General features: G+C 41.0%; 1 protein-coding gene across 16 annotated transcripts in view; it reads left to right on the top strand.

The window, feature by feature from the left end:
- CADPS (calcium dependent secretion activator) overlaps window positions 1–21,095 on the top strand; it is a 481,350-nt gene that overhangs the window by 379,156 nt on the left and 81,099 nt on the right. For 5 of the 16 annotated variants that reach the window (XM_060111563.1, XM_060111565.1, XM_060111559.1 and 2 more), the window contains 4 exons: window positions 337–443; window positions 6,962–7,118; window positions 7,955–8,096; window positions 20,092–20,247. In XM_060111563.1, the coding sequence (XP_059967546.1) occupies window positions 337–443; window positions 6,962–7,118; window positions 7,955–8,096; window positions 20,092–20,247 (562 nt within the window). Of the gene's footprint in view, window positions 1–336; window positions 444–1,449; window positions 1,459–5,722; window positions 5,744–6,961; window positions 7,119–7,954; window positions 8,097–16,593; window positions 16,741–20,091; window positions 20,248–21,095 lie in introns of all 16 variants that reach the window. The other 11 variants (XM_060111560.1, XM_060111556.1, XM_060111557.1 and 8 more) reach the window with 7 other exon arrangements.

The raw sequence follows: 21,095 nt of genomic DNA, 5'->3' as shown, positions 1-21,095 counted from the left end.
AGGGATATAAGATAGTCCATTTATGCTGTCTTTAAAGAACATGTGTACAAAATGTCGCCAAATTTGAAATGGGCTGTCATAGTCTTAATATAGCTTAATAAGCAAATTGGAAGCTGGAGCACTGCTTTTTCTTAATATGTATTATAATAATGATGGTGATAATGATAATAAAATGGCTTTATGGTTTGCTCACTACTGATTATGTGGCACTTTACATTTGCATGAAACTTTCAAAACAATCGGTAACTCTTTGAAATTTCTTATCCACTAGTTCTAATGGCCACAAAACTAGCCTGCCGCTTTCACTGAATTTTAACACAAATTCTTGTACTACAGAAAATGTAGGCCGGTTAATCACTCCTGCCAAAAAGCTGGAAGACACAATACGTCTTGCTGAACTAGTCATTGAAGTTCTTCAGCAAAACGAGGAACACCATGCAGAGGTAAGCGGGCATCATGGGCAAAGCCTCTTGCTCCTTAGATGATGTTGCAGAACTGATTCTACCAGCAACTTTGTAAATAAGATGCCTTAACACCCATTTCTTTTAACTGGCCTTGTAAAGAGAATGAAAGTGACAGTTTTGCAGGAGGAGTCTTTGGAGGTTGTTTAAAGCAACTGAAAAGTGGTTGCGTGATACACGTTTCATCTTGAGTTTTCAGATGTTTCTAGCAACAAGCCAAAGAGGTGAGTATATCTTCAAGATAATTATCAAGCAGCACATGGTTATTGCCAGGAACACAGGAAATACTTTTTGGTCTTTTGTGGTTGTTTCTGTTGCTACCACTGTTGTTTCGATTTATTTTATTTGGTGTGTGGATCGAGAACCGTCTTTTTGAATTTATCTCCGTAACTTAGTCCACTCACCCTAGAGTCTTCATTTATTCATCTCAGATGACCTGGGTTGCTAAAGGCAGTGACAGAAACAAATTATTCTGTGTTGTTCAACTTGTCGATTCTCCAACATACATCTAAATAAATACAGCTTACTTTTTTTTTTTTTTACAAACCACTGTCAAAATGATTATTTTGATAATATTTATAAACTGAGGGATTTCAAGGCTAACTAAATCCCAAACCTGTAAGGACTTAAACAACCCAACCCTTCCAAGAAAAGCTTCTAAGATTTCATTATGATCAAACTGTTATATCACTGCTTGTTTCAAAACTGAGATTTAAAATCATCTCTCTTAAAACAGCCTTTTTGAAAACTGTACTCATGCTCACTCTTCCCCTCCAAGCACATCTACAGCAAAGGGGGAGAAAAAGGGGGCATCAATAAAAGTAATGTCAGAAGCACCTAAAATGATCATTCCCATGACTAAATGAAAATCGACAGCATAGTTAAATAATATATAATACACCATAAAGCCAGTCATCCCAACTAATGCCTGATTGCATATTTAAATTTCCTCCCTGTTTTTCCATTCAATCTTGGCTGATCGTGGCAGGGGAAAGAGGTATGTGACCAAAACGAATGAGTCAGCCAGCTGCTGTCATAGTCTGTGCATGCCCTTCCAGTACCATGTCTTCTAATGGGACTTTCCCCAGTGCCCCTGCTTCCTAACACCGACCCAAGGAATGTAATGGCAATTGCCAGTGGACTGCTTGTGCAATGGGTGGCCCTCCACGGCAGGGTAAATGTGGGAGATTACCTTGTGCGTGCATGAAGCAATTGATAACACTTAAAAACCACTGAAGTTCCATCCCAACACACACCTCCTACCTGCCTTGATTCTGTCCCCTTAGCCTGTCGTAGTACCTATGTCCGTCTGTACTTAACCTTTACGTCAGCAGGTGAGTATCGAGCGTAGTCACCAGTGGTAGCTAGCCAGAGTGACACTAATCTTCCTCTACAGCTGTCTGTATGTGAACCATATATACAGTATTTATATATAGAGAGAGTGCCAGAGAATCGTGATTTCCCCCCAAAACCCTCTCTGGAATGGGGTGGAGACCCCTTGAGGCAGGTACAACTAACTCCTTCAGCACCCAGCAAATGCACAGCCGAGAGTGAGAAGAGGGGCTAAATCAACACACTAAACGTAAAAACTTAGGACTCACCTTCAGACATAAAATTAAGCTGGGCTAGAATGTTTTTCTGTTCTATCCTGTGCAACGTGCTTTTCAGATTAGGGGCATCTGGGGTTCAAGTGATGGTAAGTGTGTTCTTTCCGGGTGTCCACAAAATCATCTCCAGAGGCGTAGAGGGGTCTGGCCATTCCTCCCCTGCTGTGGGTATTGAGGCTTTTCCCAAGATGTCAGACCAAATTATCGAAGACATGGATACAAAGAAGATGGTTTTCCTCACTTACAGTTGTTCTTTAAGTGAATGATAGAAGAAGAACATGGACATATATGTTTGATTCAATCAAGTGATTTTCTGAGGCTGCTGCAGTCTGAGAAAGGAGGATATTTTCCCACATTACTCACAAGGGGTACCAAAGAAAAGTTGATAATCCAAAGAAGACATTTTGTTTTTCACTTTTCCAGAAAGCCCTTTTTCACTATGTGCTAATCACCATCTTAAACTGCCCTCATAACCATCATCACAAAAATATTTTAATCTTACATATTCAAAAGCCATTCATAAATAGGGTAGAAATCAATTCAATTCTTTTCTTGTTTATTAACTTTAGAAGTTAGGAATGTCCTATATGGGAAAAGAATCTGAAAAAGAATAGAAATAAGTATATGTAAAAGAAGAAGTTAGAATGAAAACTTCAGCATACTTTAGAATTTGGAGACCCAGTTTGCTTTTAGATCAATGTACAGGATTATTTCCTGAATTTGTCATTTCACCCAGTCACAAAACCTCATTACTCAATCAATCAAAAACTACTTGTCTGCTAAGCACTGAGGCAGCTACCTCAGTGCTCTTTTGATGGACAAGGAGGCATCAGGCAGTCTTGACCTTCAGGTGATAGTATGCAGAGTGGCCAGGAGTTCAGGCTCTGAGGTTGAGTTTGAAGTCCAGCTTTGCTGCTTTCTTGCTTTGTGATCTCAGCCTAGTTACTTAACCTCTCTTATGCTGTAAATTGGAGATAGTCATAGAATGGACCTCAGATAGTCATTGGGATGGAAGGCCAATAGTAATGCGTCTAGTATTATGCCTGACACAGAGTAAGCACTCCACAAAGCTTGGCTATTGTATTATTAGGAATACGTCACTAAGGAAGCAAAATATATGCATATGTAATCATAAAAAGGACAAAACCTATGTGGAATGTACCAAATGAATGACACAGACAGAATATGCTGGAAGGAGGTTGGGTTTGAACGATAGAGTGGGCCAGAAAGCCATCACCACCTGTTCTCAATGCTCACGTACAGATTTCAACCACCTCCGAAGCTTTTAAAAATTGCTGATGCCCAGGTCTCACCCCAGCTCAATTAATTGGAATCTCATAGGGAGGGGCCGAGTACTGGTAATTTTTTAAACTGCCCAGTTGATTTCATGGTAAAGCCTGGTCAGGAGCCTCTGGGCTGTAAACAAGGAAGTAGAATTTGCCCTGGCACGCTGAGGATGAGGTTTTGCTGCCAAAAGGATGAAAGATGAAATTTTTTTTCTACTGGCCAGTACTCACTGCCATCTTCTCTGGGTGCTCGATAAACTCTAGAAAATCACTAAATCCTCAGCATGGATCTTGGCTGTGTGGTCATGCTGTTTGGTGACACCACCACACAAATAAAAGTGATAAGTAGAATTGCCTCCCCCCCAAAAAATCAATAAACCTTAAAACTATTTTGAATTCCAATATAAAGTAATTGACTGTTTCAGGAGAAAAAAATCCCCCCCAGGTAAGACTATGTCATGTATACACACGTGCAGTACGGTAGAAGTTGTCTCTCGTATCTCTAAATTACAGCTTAATTCTGCTCTCAGAGCCTAAATTATGTGCGCACACACACCTGCACACATGCAGGAATTACGCCTTCATGCACTGTTGCTTCACTTGCCCAATCTCTCTCTCTCTCTATGTATACGTATGTATATGTATATATGTATTGTGGTACACAGAGGGGTACATATATACATGTAGTTTGTGTACAAAATATAGAGTGTGTTCAGTGTGGCTGACTATACTCCTAAAGCATACATCTTTGCCTTTTCATAATGAAAAGCACTGGGTAAGTATATAGAAGCCAAAGTACAACTCCTTCTTGTCTTTGGAAAAGATTTCTGAAGACTTTAGACACCCACAGACATTGAGTTAGCTCATGTACAAAAATAGCATTCACCTGTATGAGCAAGTATAAGATAAATAAATATAATTGTTGTTGTTTTATTTTAAACCTTTGCCTTGCCCACCCTAGATACACACACTCTGTTCGTTTGATGAAAATTATGATACGGCTTTTTGGTGATTACTGCCCTTGCCTGAATCTTTTTCTCGTTCTCAGCGAGTCAGGTTTGATTATGAGGTTCTGAAAGAAATACCTTGGGTGTAGAAAAATAAATTTGGACTTCACTTCTCTGACAACGCCCCCTATTTAAATTCTCTTCCTTCACTAGAATCCTGTGTTCCTCTGCCAGACTTCCATGGTGATAATTCATATCACAGTAGTCATTGTTCTTTGTAGGGCTACCTATTTATATGATTATTAATGTGACAACTGTAGATAATTTCTCAATACATTATCAAATTCTAACAAGGGACTAAATTTTCTGTAGATAGTAGACATAGGTGCTTCTTATGGCCTCTGGTTTGCAGCTTTTCAATAAAGCTGGTAAGAACCAGGTATGAGGTTAGGCTGAGAAATTTTTAATTACAGGCATTTAGGATTTGTTTTTTGTTTTGTCTCATTTTTTGGTTTGTTTGTTTTTTTCTTGTCATCCTAGAGCAAAATTGTGTCTGGGAAGGCAATTCAGTCTCTCTAGTAACTATTTTCTTGGACTCACCCTGAAGATGCAAGGTGAAATAAATAAAGAATAAGTACCAGCCAATATTTGGTGTGCCTTTGTGAGTTTTACAAATATCCTGCATCAGGGATGATGAGAGTCAGCCCTCCACATAGGGTTGGGTGGCAGGAGTGGGACTCCAGCAAGTTTCAATATTTAGAAGATCCTTGCCTAGTAGGCAGATGGCTAGGAGAGCTCTGCGGGTGGGGTTGAGGGTTTCTTCCTCTGCTGGATTTAGCCACGTAGTCAGTGGAACAAGCCCCAAAACCCAGGGCTCCCATCCCCAGGTGGTAAAACTACAATAAAACCTCATCGATTCAGACCCAACTACTCTTAATTTGTGACAATTCAATTGTAGATGTGGCTCTTTTAATTTCTCCTAAGTAAAATATTTGACATGGTCTCAACTTTCTCTAGAAATTCTAAAGGCTCGTCTTCCAAGTTTCACCCCAGGATCTATAAAATTAAAGCTTCCCTCTCTTTGACTTCAATTTATAGGTCAATTTATCTACAGTTATTAGAAGGTTTTTTTTTTAAAGTACTTCTACATTTATGATACATTTATATGATAATCAGTACCTTTTACTTGGGTGCCCTGGTACAGACTGCATACAGAAAGCAGCAAAAGAATAGTTCTCTTTTAGAAAACCCAGTAATTTAGGTTTTTTTGCTGACAGACTAGCATCTCTCCTCTCCCATTACTGTGAATCAGTGAGGTTTTACTGTCAATTGTGATGGAAACAGCAGGTGTCTATTTCCAGCCAAGCTGACCTTGCAGAATGGTCCATGACTTGATTTTTTCCATTTAATTTGCAAACCAGCCACATGTTGATAAAGGAGAAGTAAGTAAAATGAAATCTCATGAAAGAAAAGAGGTGGACCCCTATTCTGCCTCCTTGTGGCTGTTAGAATATCCCCAAATAACTAATAGATCACAGAAGAGCTTGGCCATTGAACAAACTCTTTCATTTATGGAATTATTTCCATAATCATCTTTCATGTTTCCAAATGCCTTCTCATCTTTTTTTTGGTGAATGCTCCGGGAAGTGTTTCCCATGTAAATAAATACTTTACAGCACTGGGTGGGGAGGTGGGGGAATAGAAGGGGCTGGCAATTTGTTTTTGTTTTTCTGCTCTCTTTGAAATCAGCAAAAGAAACAAAGATTGGGGGGGGCCTCTGACCCTGCCACTCATTCTGCATGCCCCCTGCCAGAAATGATTAGTCAACATGCATGCATGCCTTTGAATTGCATTCACATCTGGCCCATCTGATGTGAATGTCACCTCTGAGACCCTGCACAATGATTTCCAAGGACCCATGTGCATGAAAATGAGTTACTTCACTGATATTTTTGGTTTTCAATGTACATACATGTCCAGCCCTCAGAAAAGTAAGTTCTACTCTTACTGAGTGTCTCCTAGCTTAAAGCCTGATCTTTCCTACGGACAGGATGCAAAACCGGAGGCTCCCTGCTTAAAGTGATTTCGACTCAAAAGTTTTGTGACAATTGCAACAATGGTTTCCTTCGCCTTGGTATGAAATAGGAGTAACATTTCCAATGTGTAGGGAAACACGAGTTGCTGAGCTTGTATGAGACCACAGACAATTAAGCCCCAGATGCGTAGATATAAGTAAATGATAATTGCCTATTTTCAAGTTAGACCAGCAGAAAACCCATAAACACAGTGAAGAAACTCCCAAATTCTAATATTTTAGAGCAAGAACTAGCCAACAAGAGTGATAAAGAGCATGACTCAAAACATACTGAGTTATTGTAAATTGAACAGAAGTTCCACACCTGTCACTTCTACAGCTACATCCTCTGACCGGTAGGTCAGAGTAAAGACTTTCTAAGGCAGGCTTGGAATCATGAAGAGCATTGCCTTGGGACACATAGAGGCCCAACTCTATCCAAAAAAGCTGTTCTCTTTACAATAAAGTTACCAAACCCTGCTGGATGCACAGTGAATCTTGAACAGCCAGGCCTTAACTTCACATCTTAGGTCGGAGACAGAAGCTCATCGCCTCTTTTCTGTTGTTTCTCTGCCACATTTCAAAGGCCTTTGCGTGGTGGTCAGACTTGATGGTGGAACACGCCGAGACGTTCCTGTCACTCTTTGCAGTGGACATGGATGCAGCGCTAGAGGTGCAGCCCCCAGACACATGGGACAGTTTTCCACTGTTTCAGCTGCTGAATGATTTTCTCCGGACCGATTGTATGTATCATCTTTGACTGTCTGACTTTCCTAAGTAGTGTGCAGTTAACAGATTCCTGAAACATCTTTATCCCAGGCAGACTACAGGTTGGACACAGCTCTTCATAGTTTTATGATTACTTAAAAAAAAAAAAAGAAAAAAGAAAAAAACCTTACAGCTGATGAAATTCCCTTTCTTCCAACAAGCGTCCTGTTGCAGGGAAGCCCTCTGTTGACTAGGCAGAAGAACCGAAGAGCAGTGAGAAAGTGGTGCCCGTGCCTGTGGGTTTTATTTGCTCTTGAACAAGCTAAATTGACCTCTACACATTTTGAATTTTTATCAAAAGATGCTTCCTAGATGAAAAACAATTTCTTGCTAAGTAACACCCCAAGCATTTCCAAGTATCTTACAGCAACACATAGCTATAAAATAGACCTTCCTCCCCAGGGAGAGTGATGACAGAAGAGAGGGGTACAGAATGTTCTTTCTTCCCGGTAACGTACGGGGAAGAAAGGGAACAGGTGCAAAGAAAACCTAAAAAAAAAAAGGAAAAAGTATCAATTGTTGCTTTTGTTGTTCTTTAAGGGGGCATTATTATTTTCCCTTTTTAGAAGTGACAAATGGGTAAAAGGTTTTTGAATTCCATTTTCCTTCCACACAGATTGAAGCATGACGCCGCTCATGTACTTTTTTCTTTTCTTCTTCTTCTCCTCTTCCTCTTCCTCCTCCTTCTTCCTTCTGGCTTTTTTTTTTAGAAGCGGTATATTTAATGTAGAAGACAGTCCTCTCTATGTGTACGTTGCATGCTGATGGAGCAACTGTGGATTCTTACCGAGCTTTTGCTTATCTGTTCTAGATAATTTGTGCAATGGAAAATTTCACAAACACCTGCAAGACCTGTTTGCCCCACTTGTGGTTAGATATGTGGATTTGATGGAGTCCTCAATTGCACAATCCATTCACAGGGGCTTTGAGCGGGAGTCATGGGAACCAGTCAAGTAAGGAAACCTCTTTTGATACCATCGGAGTTTGGGTGCAAATGGCTGCAGAGTCATACAGAAATGGATTAATGGTGTCTTATGGTTTTCGTTGTTCACATGGATAGACAGCAAACACCATACTCCCAGCTATGATGCTCATAGCCTCTTTGTCCAAGGAGGGGAGGGGGGAAGAGATGGGGAAGTGTTTTATGAAATGGAATCTTTGGTTTATTGCACAAGATAAATAAGCAATACGGGATATAAGCCTGGCTGTGATATTTGTACTGTGTATCTTACTCCAGTGGTTTTATCCCTAGGTATTGATGTTTCCCAAAGTGTGTTCCATAGGGGTCTAGGCAAGGGGTCAGCAAACTTTTTCTGTAAAAGGCCAGATAGTAAATATTTAGACTTTTCAAGCCACATGGTCTCTGTCAAGTCTCAACTCTACCGTGTAGCACAAAAGCCGCAATAGATGATAGGTAAATGAACAAGCGTGGCTGTGTTCCCCTAAAACTTTATTTACAAAAACAGGAAGCTGGCCTGTGGGCCAGAGTTTGTCGTTTCCTGGTCTAGGCTTTTGAGACTCTCCTCAAGAAAAGGACTCTGTGGCCAGATATATTTAGGAAGCTCTACGTATCCACTCATCTACCCCACGCCCTTGTCTCCTGGAGAGCCTCAAAGTACACCAGCATATTTCAAAACTCGAAGAATATAGCCATACAGAAGCTTGTTTGACTGTGCTTAATCCAGAGTTTCCTAAATGTATTTGACCACACTACTTTTTTTTTTTTTAATGGGATATCTATCCTGTAGGACCAATTACAGGAAATCCTATAGGTTGTGAATTTGGCAATTTCCATAATTGCTTGGCAAATAGGTCCTATCTGAAAGGTGTGGCAGATTTGGTGCCACCTCCATTCCCCAGCAAGGAGGAGGGCTGTCACTCAAGGCTGCCAGAGGGTCAGTCTCAGACTCCCCTTTCTGGAGAAGTGGAGAACTCCTAGGCGGAGAGAATTTTCTGGTATGGTTTGAAAATCTCCAATAAAGCCTGATAGTAGCTTTGCTCTGCTAGATTCCCTTTTTCCTGTAGGAAAGGCATTTTGTTCTTTCTGGTTCTTTACATCTGTGGAATGTGGCAACCAGCGTGGAGCAAAGGGGGGTATGCACAGCACACTGCCAGGCACTTCCAGAACAAATATTCAAGACTTTTCTCAATTTGGAAGCCTTAACTTGTGCCCTGTCTTTAAGCAGTTTTCTGAATTGAGACCCTCCTTCTAATATTACACTGAATAAAATTCTGTCTCATAAAGAAATCAAAGCAAAATAGCTTTTTCAGTCCATCCCCCTTTCCACATCTGAGCCACAAGAGAAGTTTCTTGACTTGCCCTACTGAGCAGGTTAGTAGGCAGTAGCTCTTCATTTGTAAGTACCAAGATATCTAAATTTTAGCTTGTAATTCTCAGGTTTATAACAGTCTCTTAATATAGCCCTGCTGACTTTCAGCTCATGAGAATAGAACCGGGACCCTTGATGATAAAGCATGAATGAGTGATTGTATTTTTTTTAAATGCTCACTCGAATCAAGGCAGTTGTCCTGTGCAGAACAGCTGTGAAAAAGGAAAAGGTTAAAATGAGTAATATTCACATTTTGCAAGTAGCAGTGGTCTTGAAGTAGCATTTACTTACTTGGGTTTAAATGTGGAGGCTACTACCCCCAACACACGCAGGAGGAAATGATGGGTACCCTTCCCTGTTTCTTAAGGAGCCCTAGAGGTAGGGACCTTGTTCTCCAGTTTCTAGCCAGAAGGCAAGGGCTTAAACCTCTCTAACTGTCTTCTCATCTGTAAAACTAATTTTTAAAAACGGCTCTACTCAGTGTCTGAGAATTGTCATGAAGCTCTGTGATAATGTCACTGAAGTCATTTTATAACCTGTTAAATTCTTTAGAAACCAAGCTAATGACTGCTGTGCCTTCTGAACCATAACGTATACTTGATCAGTCAGAAGTAAAGGTAGACTTGAAATCATTTTCACAATTGGAAGTCTTAGTCTGGGAATGTTTTCTCAGGGTTTTTTTAAGGAGTGAAAAGAAAATAAAGTGTGAACTCTCGGATCAGTAATTTAAAGATCAGAAAATTATCAAAGGATTGATCATTCGTGACTAACAACCTGAGAATATTTTATAGGGATGTGTTTTGTTTCTTAAGTAGCTTTTGGCTGTCCAAAACTGTACTGTAGGCTCGTGAATATGACTGTGGTTTGTTTAATTCATACTAAATAGTACATGCTTTTCAGAGCAGGTGGAGGTATTGGAAAATGACAAGTAAAACATAAGCTAAATTAAAATTGTTTGAAATCACCTACATTTTATTAGCTGATTTGAAAACAGAATGTGGATGCCATGGGACAGATTTGCAGAATGGCCAGCACAAAATTAAGGGTATGAAAAAATTGAGAACACACTTATGTGATAGGAAGGAATAAATCTCTCTACTTCTTACTATGCCAAGAGAAAGTATGAGCTTCTATCTGACCACTAGATAGAGGGTTGATAAAGAAGCAGAGGTTCTTTTTTTTTTTTTCCAAGTAAAGAATAATCTTTTGGGGATATTTTTCACCAAGTTCACTCAGAAATAAGAAGCTGACTTAGATAAATAGATTGTTTGCTCAATCTTCTCTAATTTTGACACATGATCCCACAGTGTACATACACACGCACACACACACACGTGCCCCCAACAGCCCTTCTCTCAAACAATTCTTATATTTGAATAGCTGTGTTCTTCTACTTTTCAAAAGTCATGATTATAGGTACCTGATTATAGGTAAAATGACTGAGAAATGCATTGCAAAGCTTACTTCAAGAAAAACTAGTACAGTTGACCCTTGAACAACACTGGTTTGAATGGCACAGGTCCACTTATATGTGGATTTTTTTCAGTAGTAAATAATGACAGTCCTACATGGTCAGAGATTGGTTGAATCCACAGATACAGAACTGAAGATAAGGAGGAACCACAGATACAAGGGATAAATATAAAGTTATATGTGAATTTTTAATTGTGCAGGGGTCAGTGCCCCTAAGCCCTGTGTTGTTCAAGAGTTAACAAAATATTTCAAATGTTAAAGAAAAACAGAACTCTGACAAGGAAATGCTACCAATATATCGAAGTAGCTAAAAGCAGATTTTAAATATTCTTTATTGTTCAGATTTTCTTTTTTCAAAATATGGTCCTATGAAAGAAACTAGAGATATCATCATCATTTCGGTTTGATACAACTGAAGTCATTTGATAGAAAGGGTAAAATGTGAGTCCTTATTGCTTATTTCTCTAGAAGGGTGGCCTTCCATCTCTGAGGAGAGAAAAGGGAAGCTGCATCTCTGTTTCCATTAAGCCAGATCATGATGGTCATGATTTGAATCTCTAGGCATTGGTGGAAAATGTCATCCCATAGCTTCTAACCACAGCTGAAGATAGCCTCTCGAGGGCAAGCCCAGGCTGGACCCCATGGCCTTCTCCGGGGGTCCATGAGGACACGTCGTAGCGCCACCACCCACAGCTGGGCAGTTTGTTCAGAACCCTCCCAGCAGCCCTGAATATGAGGTTTTGGTCCTACCTAACAGACGGACCACACTTCTACCAGCACTTTAGAGTTGGTTTGTTGCTTGTCTAGTCATCCTGACCTTCTATGTGGAAGAAAACTTAGAAAGCATCTAATCCAGAGCTTGCCAAATCTAGAAACCCCTCTGCACTACTCTTTCCTTGACAGGTTGTCTCTGAGTCTCTACTTAAACACTTCCAGGCACAAGGAATCCACGCTTCACTGTTGCCCATTTCAGGTCAGGATGATTCTGAATTATAGAACTAAACACTGCTTCTTGATATATGTACACTGAAAACCTTGGGTTTCTCATTTCTCAAAGTGCACTTTCTCTCTCTCTGCCTGAGACAGACATGTGAAAAGTATTTTCGAAACAACATCTTTTCCCAGATTGTCAAAGCTGTCAATATCTTAATGATAATAAAATGTCAGACCAAGGATACCTTAGCAATACGTGGGTGGTCTGGTATGAAATAGACAAGTATTAGACAAGGAGTCAGAATTCTTAACTCTGCCAGTAATTTGCTGAGTGACCTTGGGCAAGTCAGATGACCTTTCTGAGCCTCAGTATCCTCCTTTGTAAAACAGGAACTTTGAATACCCAAGACTTTCCAATACTAACATCCTAGGAAATGTGATTTTCCGTATTCACTTCATAGATGCATTTAATCAGCACTGCCTCCCTAACACCTAGAGCAAGGCCTGGGACAGGTGTTAAATAAATATTTATTGATTAGCTGACATTTATTAAGAAACCCGTACAGGCTGAAAATTGTAAGAGTACCACAGGAAAACTATGGGGAGAAGGAAGCAAAAGATACATTCCCCTGATCGGGGATTTCAATCTGGTTGGGTCTGTGCAACATGCACACAAGAAAAATGACTTCAAATATTTACCAGTGTACAAAGAACATAAGGAAGAGTTATGAGAGCACAGGTAGAAGGGAATGAACCTCCACTGAGGAGTCATAAAGGAAATAGCTTGGAGAGTATTTCAGAAGGGGTAGGGATGTTGGGAAAGAACATGAGCAAAAGTAAAATTGGGGGGAAAGGAGGGTAGGCAGTAGAAACAGTGAATGTTTGGTTTGGGCCAGCATGGATTATAAAGGAGACAAGCTGGAAGGTTGGAGAGATAGTTGGGAGGTTCTAAAATCCCGTGAAGTTTAGAACTTTGTTCACTAGGTCATGCATTCTGAACAGGAGATTTACAGCTCCCAAAGATGGTGGAAATTGGTTCTTGGGGGGACGGGGCAGCAGAGGAGGGTGTGCAACAAAAAAACATCTTCCTCTTGTTGTGTATATGTATAAAGCACAGGTCTATATACAGTACATAAGCAGATATACAGTATATTGGTGGTATTAAAGTTTCATGGGGACGGCAGTTGGGGGATCTGGTGGTGGTAGGACACAAAAGCTTGAGAAACACCCCTCTAAACTCTAGAGGGCTTCCCTGGTGGCGCAGTGGTTGAGAGTCCACCTGCCGATGCAGGGGACACGGGTTTGTGCCCCGGTCCGGGAAGATCCCACATGCCGCGGAGCGGCTGGGCCCGTGAGCCATGGCTGCTGAGCCTGCGCGTCCGGAGCCTGTGCTCTGCAACGGGAGAGGCCACAGCAGTGAGAGGCCTGCATACCGCAAAAAAAAAAACCCAAAAAAACAAACAAAAAAATAAACTCTAGAAAGATATCAAAGAGTGCCCCATACCCCTAAGTAGGGATTAGACCTAAGAGTAAGCCAGGAAAGAGGTTTTAGTGTTCAGAGCACCAAGAGAAGACAAGATGTACCACATGTATTCATGCAACAAAAGTCTCATAAAGTGGAAGGCATTCTGTGTCTTAAATCTAACCCCATCCATAAACCCGAAGCAGAAGACTTTGAGAAAAGACCCAACCATATCCTCTCTGCACAGAGACCCAACATAATTAGAATTAATCCTGGAAGGAATGACTCTGCCATCCGTAGAAATAATGAGACATGCACACATTTGTACCTTTCATCCGTGTGAGAGAGAGAGCAGATGAGAATTTTTTAATCCAGTGCTGCAGGGATGGGTCCTTTGATATGAATGGGAGCGACCCTTTTTCAGCAGTCCCCAGAATGAATGAGTCTAATTTTTAACATGTATCCGTTGTTAGGATTGCAATTTACACTTCTTACACTATCCAGAGATATCCACTTATGATTTTCACAGATAAGCATGCTGGACTTGTTTTTAGGTAGTTGCTAAAGGACCCTCTAAAGTAATAATTTGTTATATCCATCAGCCGTTCCAGGAGTGCTACAGGAAAATTCCCCCTTTTTACATATAATGCTTGGAATTGTCTCTCTGGTTATTAATAAAAGTTATTAATAGCCAAATGAATCATTAATAACATTAGTAATACACTATATTATTTTGCTAAGAGCAGAAATATCAAGCATGTTTCTTCAGCCTTTTAAAAGTAGATCATGATACTATGTCACAGGAAGGAAATGTTTTTATGAGTGCAGTGCAGCCGTCCAGCCAAAAGGTCATATTTTACAAATACAATATGTTTTGATTAATATAAGTATTTTTTTAAGTTTTCATGTTTAAAACGAAGCTCATTTCTAATTTGTGTGCCCACCAACCGCTAATATGTTTAAAGTTGCTTTTGCATACATTTGTATGTCATTCATTCCTAGCTACTTTTAATTCACTCAGAATTGATGTTTTAACTTTCCAGGCTGCCATCTCGAAAGATCTCCTAATTCCTTGATCAATATTCAGTGTGTGTATCATTTAATGATCACATTTGCTTATATAGGCTTACACATGTCTCAGTGGAAATCGCCAACGGTTTTGTTCCATAGCAGTGTTTAAGACTGAGAACCACCAGGGACTGAATTCAAAGGCAGATTCCCCAGTTAAACAGAGAAATGTGGAAGGAAAAGTTCCATTTTCCCTTCCACTTAATAGTCAGCTATAGCTAATCTTCTCTTGAGTGTTCCCACGAGAGCACCCTTTCCTCCCAAGTAGAGAAGTGTAATTGGCTTTCCCCAACTGTGAAGTGTAAAGGATGAACCTGTGAGACACCTGTTTCCCTTAAGGAAGAGAATGCCAGGTTGGCAATTTTGCATTCTAGGTTTTTCCATCCACCAGCCAGGGCTATATTCCCATCATGAAAGGGTAGCTCATTTCTAGAGAGAGACAGGTGTCCAGACTATTTCTAGAGTCCAAAATTTCGGGTGTATCCAGAGACTTGACCCCCCTGAGCAAGCCCAGAGGCAGCTCCAGCCTTTGCAAGAGCTGTGTTAGTCAAATACAGCTTGCCCGGGGCAGAGCTGCTTTGGCAAAACTTGCTCTTCTGCAAGATCCAAAAAGAAAACCTCAACTTCTTTGCCAAAATGCTGTCAACTCCACTTAAACAGGAAGGCTCCTCTCAGATGCAGAGTTAGGCTGGGCTCCACTGTGCCAGTGACTTTGGCTGGATGGAACACCCTTGAAATGCCACTACAGAATCACGAGGTGCCAGCTGGTTGAGCAGTATATGACACAGTCCCTCCAAAGGGATGTGGCTGATGCTCTCTGAGGTTTTTGTTTCGCTTTATTTTCTCTCTTTACCCATAAAGCCATCCATCTCTCTTTCATCACATCAGTTGATCGATCTTTGTTCAAAAAACAAAACCTGATGCGAGGTCACAATTTTTAACTGTTTATGATTTTTAACTTACATTTTAACTTTTTACGGAAAATACAAAACTTGATTAATATTCACAAGATGAACACATCCATGTACCAATCCCACAGATCAAGAAACAGAACATCACCGTCACCCCCCAGAAGCCCTTGTCACCCTTTCTCACAGTCTCTATCTCACTTTCAAGGGTAATTACTTGTAACAGAAGGCCACATTTTAAATCCACTTGTGGTCAAAGAATTCACTCTATGAGCTGAAGTTGGGATTCTTTTCCTTTTTTTTTTGCGGTATGCGGGCCTCCCACTGCCGTGGCCTCCCCCGCTGCGGAGCACAGGCTCCGGACGCGCAGGCTCCGGATGCGCAGGCTCAGCGGCCATGGCCCACGGGCCCAGCCGCCCTGCAGCACATGGGATCCTCCCAGACCGGGGCACGAACCCGCACCCCCCGCATCGGCAGGCGGACTCCCAACCACTTGCGCCACCAGGGAGGCCCCTTTTCCTTTTTTTGAGTGTGAACCTTTCTCCACTTTAATTGGACTTAGTTCGGGAGGGGATGTTTACATTTTCTTTAAGTGTTCTATAAAATTATGCAAAGCTATTCATTCTTTTTGATACAATTCCTTCATCTTCTCCATCAACTCTGATGCTCCATTGCACATACACCTGTCTTCAGAAGTAGCGGTTGGAAAGAATTCCATTTCTGTCCGTTACCATTATATATATGTTCAATTGGGTAAATTTCCTGCTACACCTCGTATCTACTCTCTGACTTAAGAAATGTGCCTCCATCAAAACTAATTTGTAAATAAAAGGAAAAATGAAAGTGTTCCACCCTTTCTGTTAGTCCCAGCTACTTCACTGCAGCCCTAGCCACAGCAGTGCCAAGAATTCCATGAACTTCAAGTTCTTTGTATGAGACAACGTCTAGACCCTTGTGGCAATGGATTTGGAAACTGAAGGCCCCTCACAAAGGCATTGAAATAACATGATCATTGTATACAGGCGTCCATGAGTGTCCACGCTTTTCAGTCGCTCTGTGGTTAATTTTCTTCCATTAACTTTTATCATTTCTCTCTGAACACTGAGCCACACCACAGCTCCCCATCCGTAAGCTGCTTTCTGAAACGTGTCGCTTAAGTTTTCGTTGTCGTCTTGCTGTGGACTTAGCCAATTTATTTACAACTGTTGTGTGCTTCTGCCACATCTGCATTGTCACTGTGATGGTATTTTTTTCTTTCTGTCTGTTTCTTCCACAGGAGTTTAACCAGTAATCTACCCAATGTGAACCTACCCAATGTGAACCTTCCCAAAGTACCAAATCTACCAGTTAACATCCCTCTAGGCATCCCACAAATGCCTACTTTTTCGGCACCGTCATGGATGGCTGCTATATATGATGCTGAGTGTGTATTCAGTTCACATTAGATCTAATTTAAATTTAAGTGATCTTGGCATGGATATGTATTGTTTATTTCTATACATCCTATATAACAGAGATGGAGATGGATAATTAGACATATTTTGCTGATCATACAGAGACAATATTGTTTATTTCTGGCATGCAGCGTGTTTGTAAGACGTTTGCTATATATACAGCACTAACAATTTGTCTTACGCCCACTGAACGTTTGAGGACTGTGTTTCACTTCCTGAATTCCTTTGCAAAAGGCTTCTTCCCATATATTTTTTTATTTTATTTTTAATGCAGGTGACATGACTTTAGGAGTCAATCATCCAAAAATAGTCCAGGAAACCTCTTTGCTGGGCCAGCCGGTCATTTCTGGCTTGATCCAAATCAAAGAGGAAAGCACACCTACCTAGAAACTGGTTTGGGCTTTTTTTTTTTTTTTTTCTTAATAAAAAATTCCTATAGACTGTTTAAACCATAAAGCATATTTCTGGTGTCAGCAAATGGCAGGATATAGTAACAGTATGTTCAGGGCTAAATGAAAATTTCTGAATGGATCAAACCTTGGTAACATAAACGTTATGTAAAGGTACATTCCAAGGTCATAATACAATTTGGAGCATTGAGATCTAGGTAGCAAGAAGATGTCTAAATTTGAGAATTCACTGCAGTTAATTTGGGGGTAGCCATATCATCTGTGGTCTCAGTGTAGGGCCACTCTCTACACTCATCCATACAAATGCCAGCAATGCATGGGGTTTGTTTTCCTTGGAGGTCAGGTCACCCCTTTAAAGCCAGCAGTTTGGAGGGTGGAGGTTGAGAGGCCATTTCTTCTAGCTTAGGAAATGAATCCTCTCTCCTTCTTTCCTTCTCAAGTAGAAGATCCAGCACCCCGAAATCCTACCTCAGGGAAATTAAATTAGAACCACATGCATGATTTAATACGTGAAAGAAGGTTTAGCAATTCTATACCCTCCTTTGATCCTTTTCTTAGACCACAGCTAATTATAGGCCAGATAAGCTTTTTCTTGAAAGAATAAATTGGCACATTTTCAAAGGGAAGTGTTATTATCAAAGGAATAAAAAATGATCTGAAACTGGCAGTGATGTTTTGAAATCTCAAAATCACATTTGTCAAGATGGCCCTCCACGTTTTTATTTCTGCAGTAACCCAGGTAGAGAACAGAACTTTAAAATGACTGCTCTACTTGACTTCTCCAAAGCTACCTAATATTTTTAAAAACCTGTATTTGCTCACAAGTTCACAATGAAATCATCTGGTCAGTCTGATTTTCTTTTAAAGACAAATAAAAACCTCCAAAATTTGTATCTGGAAAAAAAACTTCTAAAACAACCCCATAAATCATATTCATGCTAAGATGACTATATGAAAAGTTAGATTAGGTAGTATCTGTTAAAAATTAAAAAGTAAATATCCAAAAGCTTCTCTTACCTCCTTCTGTGCATGCCCTGTGACATTGTTTTTTGAAAAGATATGAATCAAGACATTGTAATAAAGCAGATAATGGTCTCCATTTAATTAATTAAGGCATGAGTGGGAACACATTTTGGTAACTGCTCAGCAATCAAAATAATCTTGGTGCTATTGCCTTAACATTAACAGTTTATCTTAAAAATAAAAAGAAAATATTCTTTTCCTCATGTCAAAACTTAATAATAAGCTCTTCAAAGAAAAAGAAAAAAAAAAACCCTAGAAGAATTTCTTGAAACTCTGAAACCAGATGGGTGTCAAAATGTTGTTGTAATAAATACCAATTATTGCATTCATATGTACTTAATGATTTAAAACATACAACCATGCAGTTCCAAAACGGGGTTTCGACTAGGCAAAGTTGGGGTTTCTTTTCCCAAGCATAGGATGGGATGGGGGGAAGGCTGAACTTTTACGGAGAAACAGTGCATTCCCCCACTTTTGAACAGTGCCTACGACCGTATCTGAAAAGAAGGCATAGATTCTCAATCACCCACCAGGAAATGCCTGATTCTATATCTTTTCATATTTTCAGTTTCCTCCTCTGCCACCTTTCATTTTAAGGACGTGTTTCCATGTTACCTGCTCCTTCATGTCAGATACATCTACGTACTGACCTCAGACTGGTCTGTCCTTGAAAGCGTTACCCTGTTGGTCCAGGCCGTGGGCTCCCTCCCGGCATGTTGGGAGTATTCTCCTACCCCCATCCCCCCGCAGTAGCTGTGTATGCCTTTATGCACTAGCTATATTTCTCTCTCTGAAGCATTAATTCAATGCAGCTGGCATCTGTCACAATAGAAACACCCACTCTCATCTGTTTCTATAGACGATGTCAGAACAAGTGGTAATGCATGGTATGTTGGACGTTTTATAAATTGCCGTGTTAGCATTAGTGGTATGCGAGGAAGGGGGTGGGAGGTGGCCACCCCACAGAGCTGCCGATGGGATTCTTACAAAAGAGAAAGCCAGCCAGGGAAGGGCAAGAGGGTGAGAGGTGGAGCATTTCCTGTACGTGGGCTTTCCGTCGATGCCCCAGGTAAAAGTTTCTTAGACGTCATTGTACAGAAAGGAATCAAGACCAATTTCTCCATCTGTACAGAGGACTGGGTAAGATGGTGCAACGGTACAAGAGCTCAGGTTTTGAGCCCTAAAGCTTTGCAAATATCCCTTGTCCACTCACCTCCCCCCACAACCCACCTTGTCCTGGGGCTGCCTATGCAACGGGCTGGTCTGTGCAAATTGGACTGGCAACCAAACTGAACGAAAATCTTGGATTCAAGGTATCCAGGTGGACTCAGCTTGACGTGAGTCACCCCAATTTCCTTCCAGCTCTTCAAGAGAGAAAGCAGGTCCTCGCTCACCACTTTGTTAGCACTGCCCTTTTACAAATGAAAGTCTTGTGCAGTATCCAAGAGGTCTCCGCTCCGGAGGGCAGCCGGGAAATGCATGAAACCCTGAATTCTAATAACTGCATGTTTCCATGTAGTTATTATCCGTTGAGACCTACTTCTCCCTCCGGTTCGTGGCCTTCATCTGAATCATCACATGTGTTAATGTGGTTATTAAAAGAAGGCTGATTTTTACCATACCTTGTTCTAGTTATGGGGCAGCACCTTCCTCAGACTTCTCACTGGTCTGGAATAATTGGCCGAACAAAGCCCACGAAGTCACGTATGGTAAAACTCAAAATCTGCCGGTGGAGATCGCCCCCACCTCCACCACCAACATGCGTCGTTTTGTATGTTGAAGCCACTGTTTGCCTTAAGCCTTCTAGCCCCCAACTGTTCTTGTGTCAGCTTTTGCAGAACCCTAGGCCAGTGGGTGACTCTTGTTTCCAAATTTCTATCCTGCCAGTAATGGATCAGGCACTTCTGAAGATCTGTTCTGGAAACTTGATGCCCTTCAGACCTTCATTCGGGACTTGCACTGGCCTGAAGAAGAGTTTGGAAAGCACCTGGAACAACGGCTAAAGCTGATGGCGAGTGACATGATTGAATCTTGTGTCAAAAGGTGAGCATAGGTGTCTGGACAGTTTTCTGCACCCCTTCCCCGCTGGGCACTTAGTCGGGGAGAGGTGAGGGCTCCCACTCTCACAATTGGCCGTAATTTGGAGTGTTTTGGAGAAGCCGATTGTTTGTCAAAGTCAGCTGGAGTGGTGACCACGTCACTGTAGCTTCTATTCACCTTCCCCACATCTGTCCCAGACCCAACAAAATATGGCACAGAATATGGCTGCCAGTTTTTTCGTTTAGCTCCATGAGGAAAGTGTCCTTCTTGTCTCTGTATCCCCAATACCCATAAGTGTCTGGCACAAAATATTTAGTTAATACATATTTGTTAAATATCTGAGTGTATGCATGAGTGGATAGCTGGCTGGAAGAAAGAGAAGCACCTACAGTTCTAGAGCCAGCGTATTCAGTACAGGTAGCAGGCATCTCTTGACTTTCCAGCAATGTGGGCAGGACCTCCACAACATCATTCACTCTGTGTATATGAACTGAGCATGTACCATTTGCCAACCATGAGTTGTCTTGCCTAAAATCTAACTAGATAGCAACAAAGGGGCATGACACATTAAATGTGCATTTTGATTTCCTACACATTGCCTGGGTTGTCACCATGGCATATAGGATTGAGGTGGGAATGCTGCATTTGACCTTTCTAAGTAGACTTTCCTGAGAAAGAAGAAGAAAATGAGGACAGTACACATCCACTCAACAAAAATTGTTTGGGCTTCTCCTGTATGCCAGGCACAGTGCTAAGTTCTTGGCACACCAGGAAGGATGGGAGATCTCATCCCTTCCCTCATGGAGTATCTATTTCTGAATACCAGAGGCAGAAATGAAATCCGTCTGATT

The sequence above is a fragment of the Mesoplodon densirostris genome, chromosome 10 (assembly GCF_025265405.1).
Source record: "Mesoplodon densirostris isolate mMesDen1 chromosome 10, mMesDen1 primary haplotype, whole genome shotgun sequence".
NCBI lineage: Eukaryota > Metazoa > Chordata > Mammalia > Artiodactyla > Ziphiidae > Mesoplodon > Mesoplodon densirostris.
This window is presented reverse-complemented; position numbering and strand designations above follow the sequence as displayed.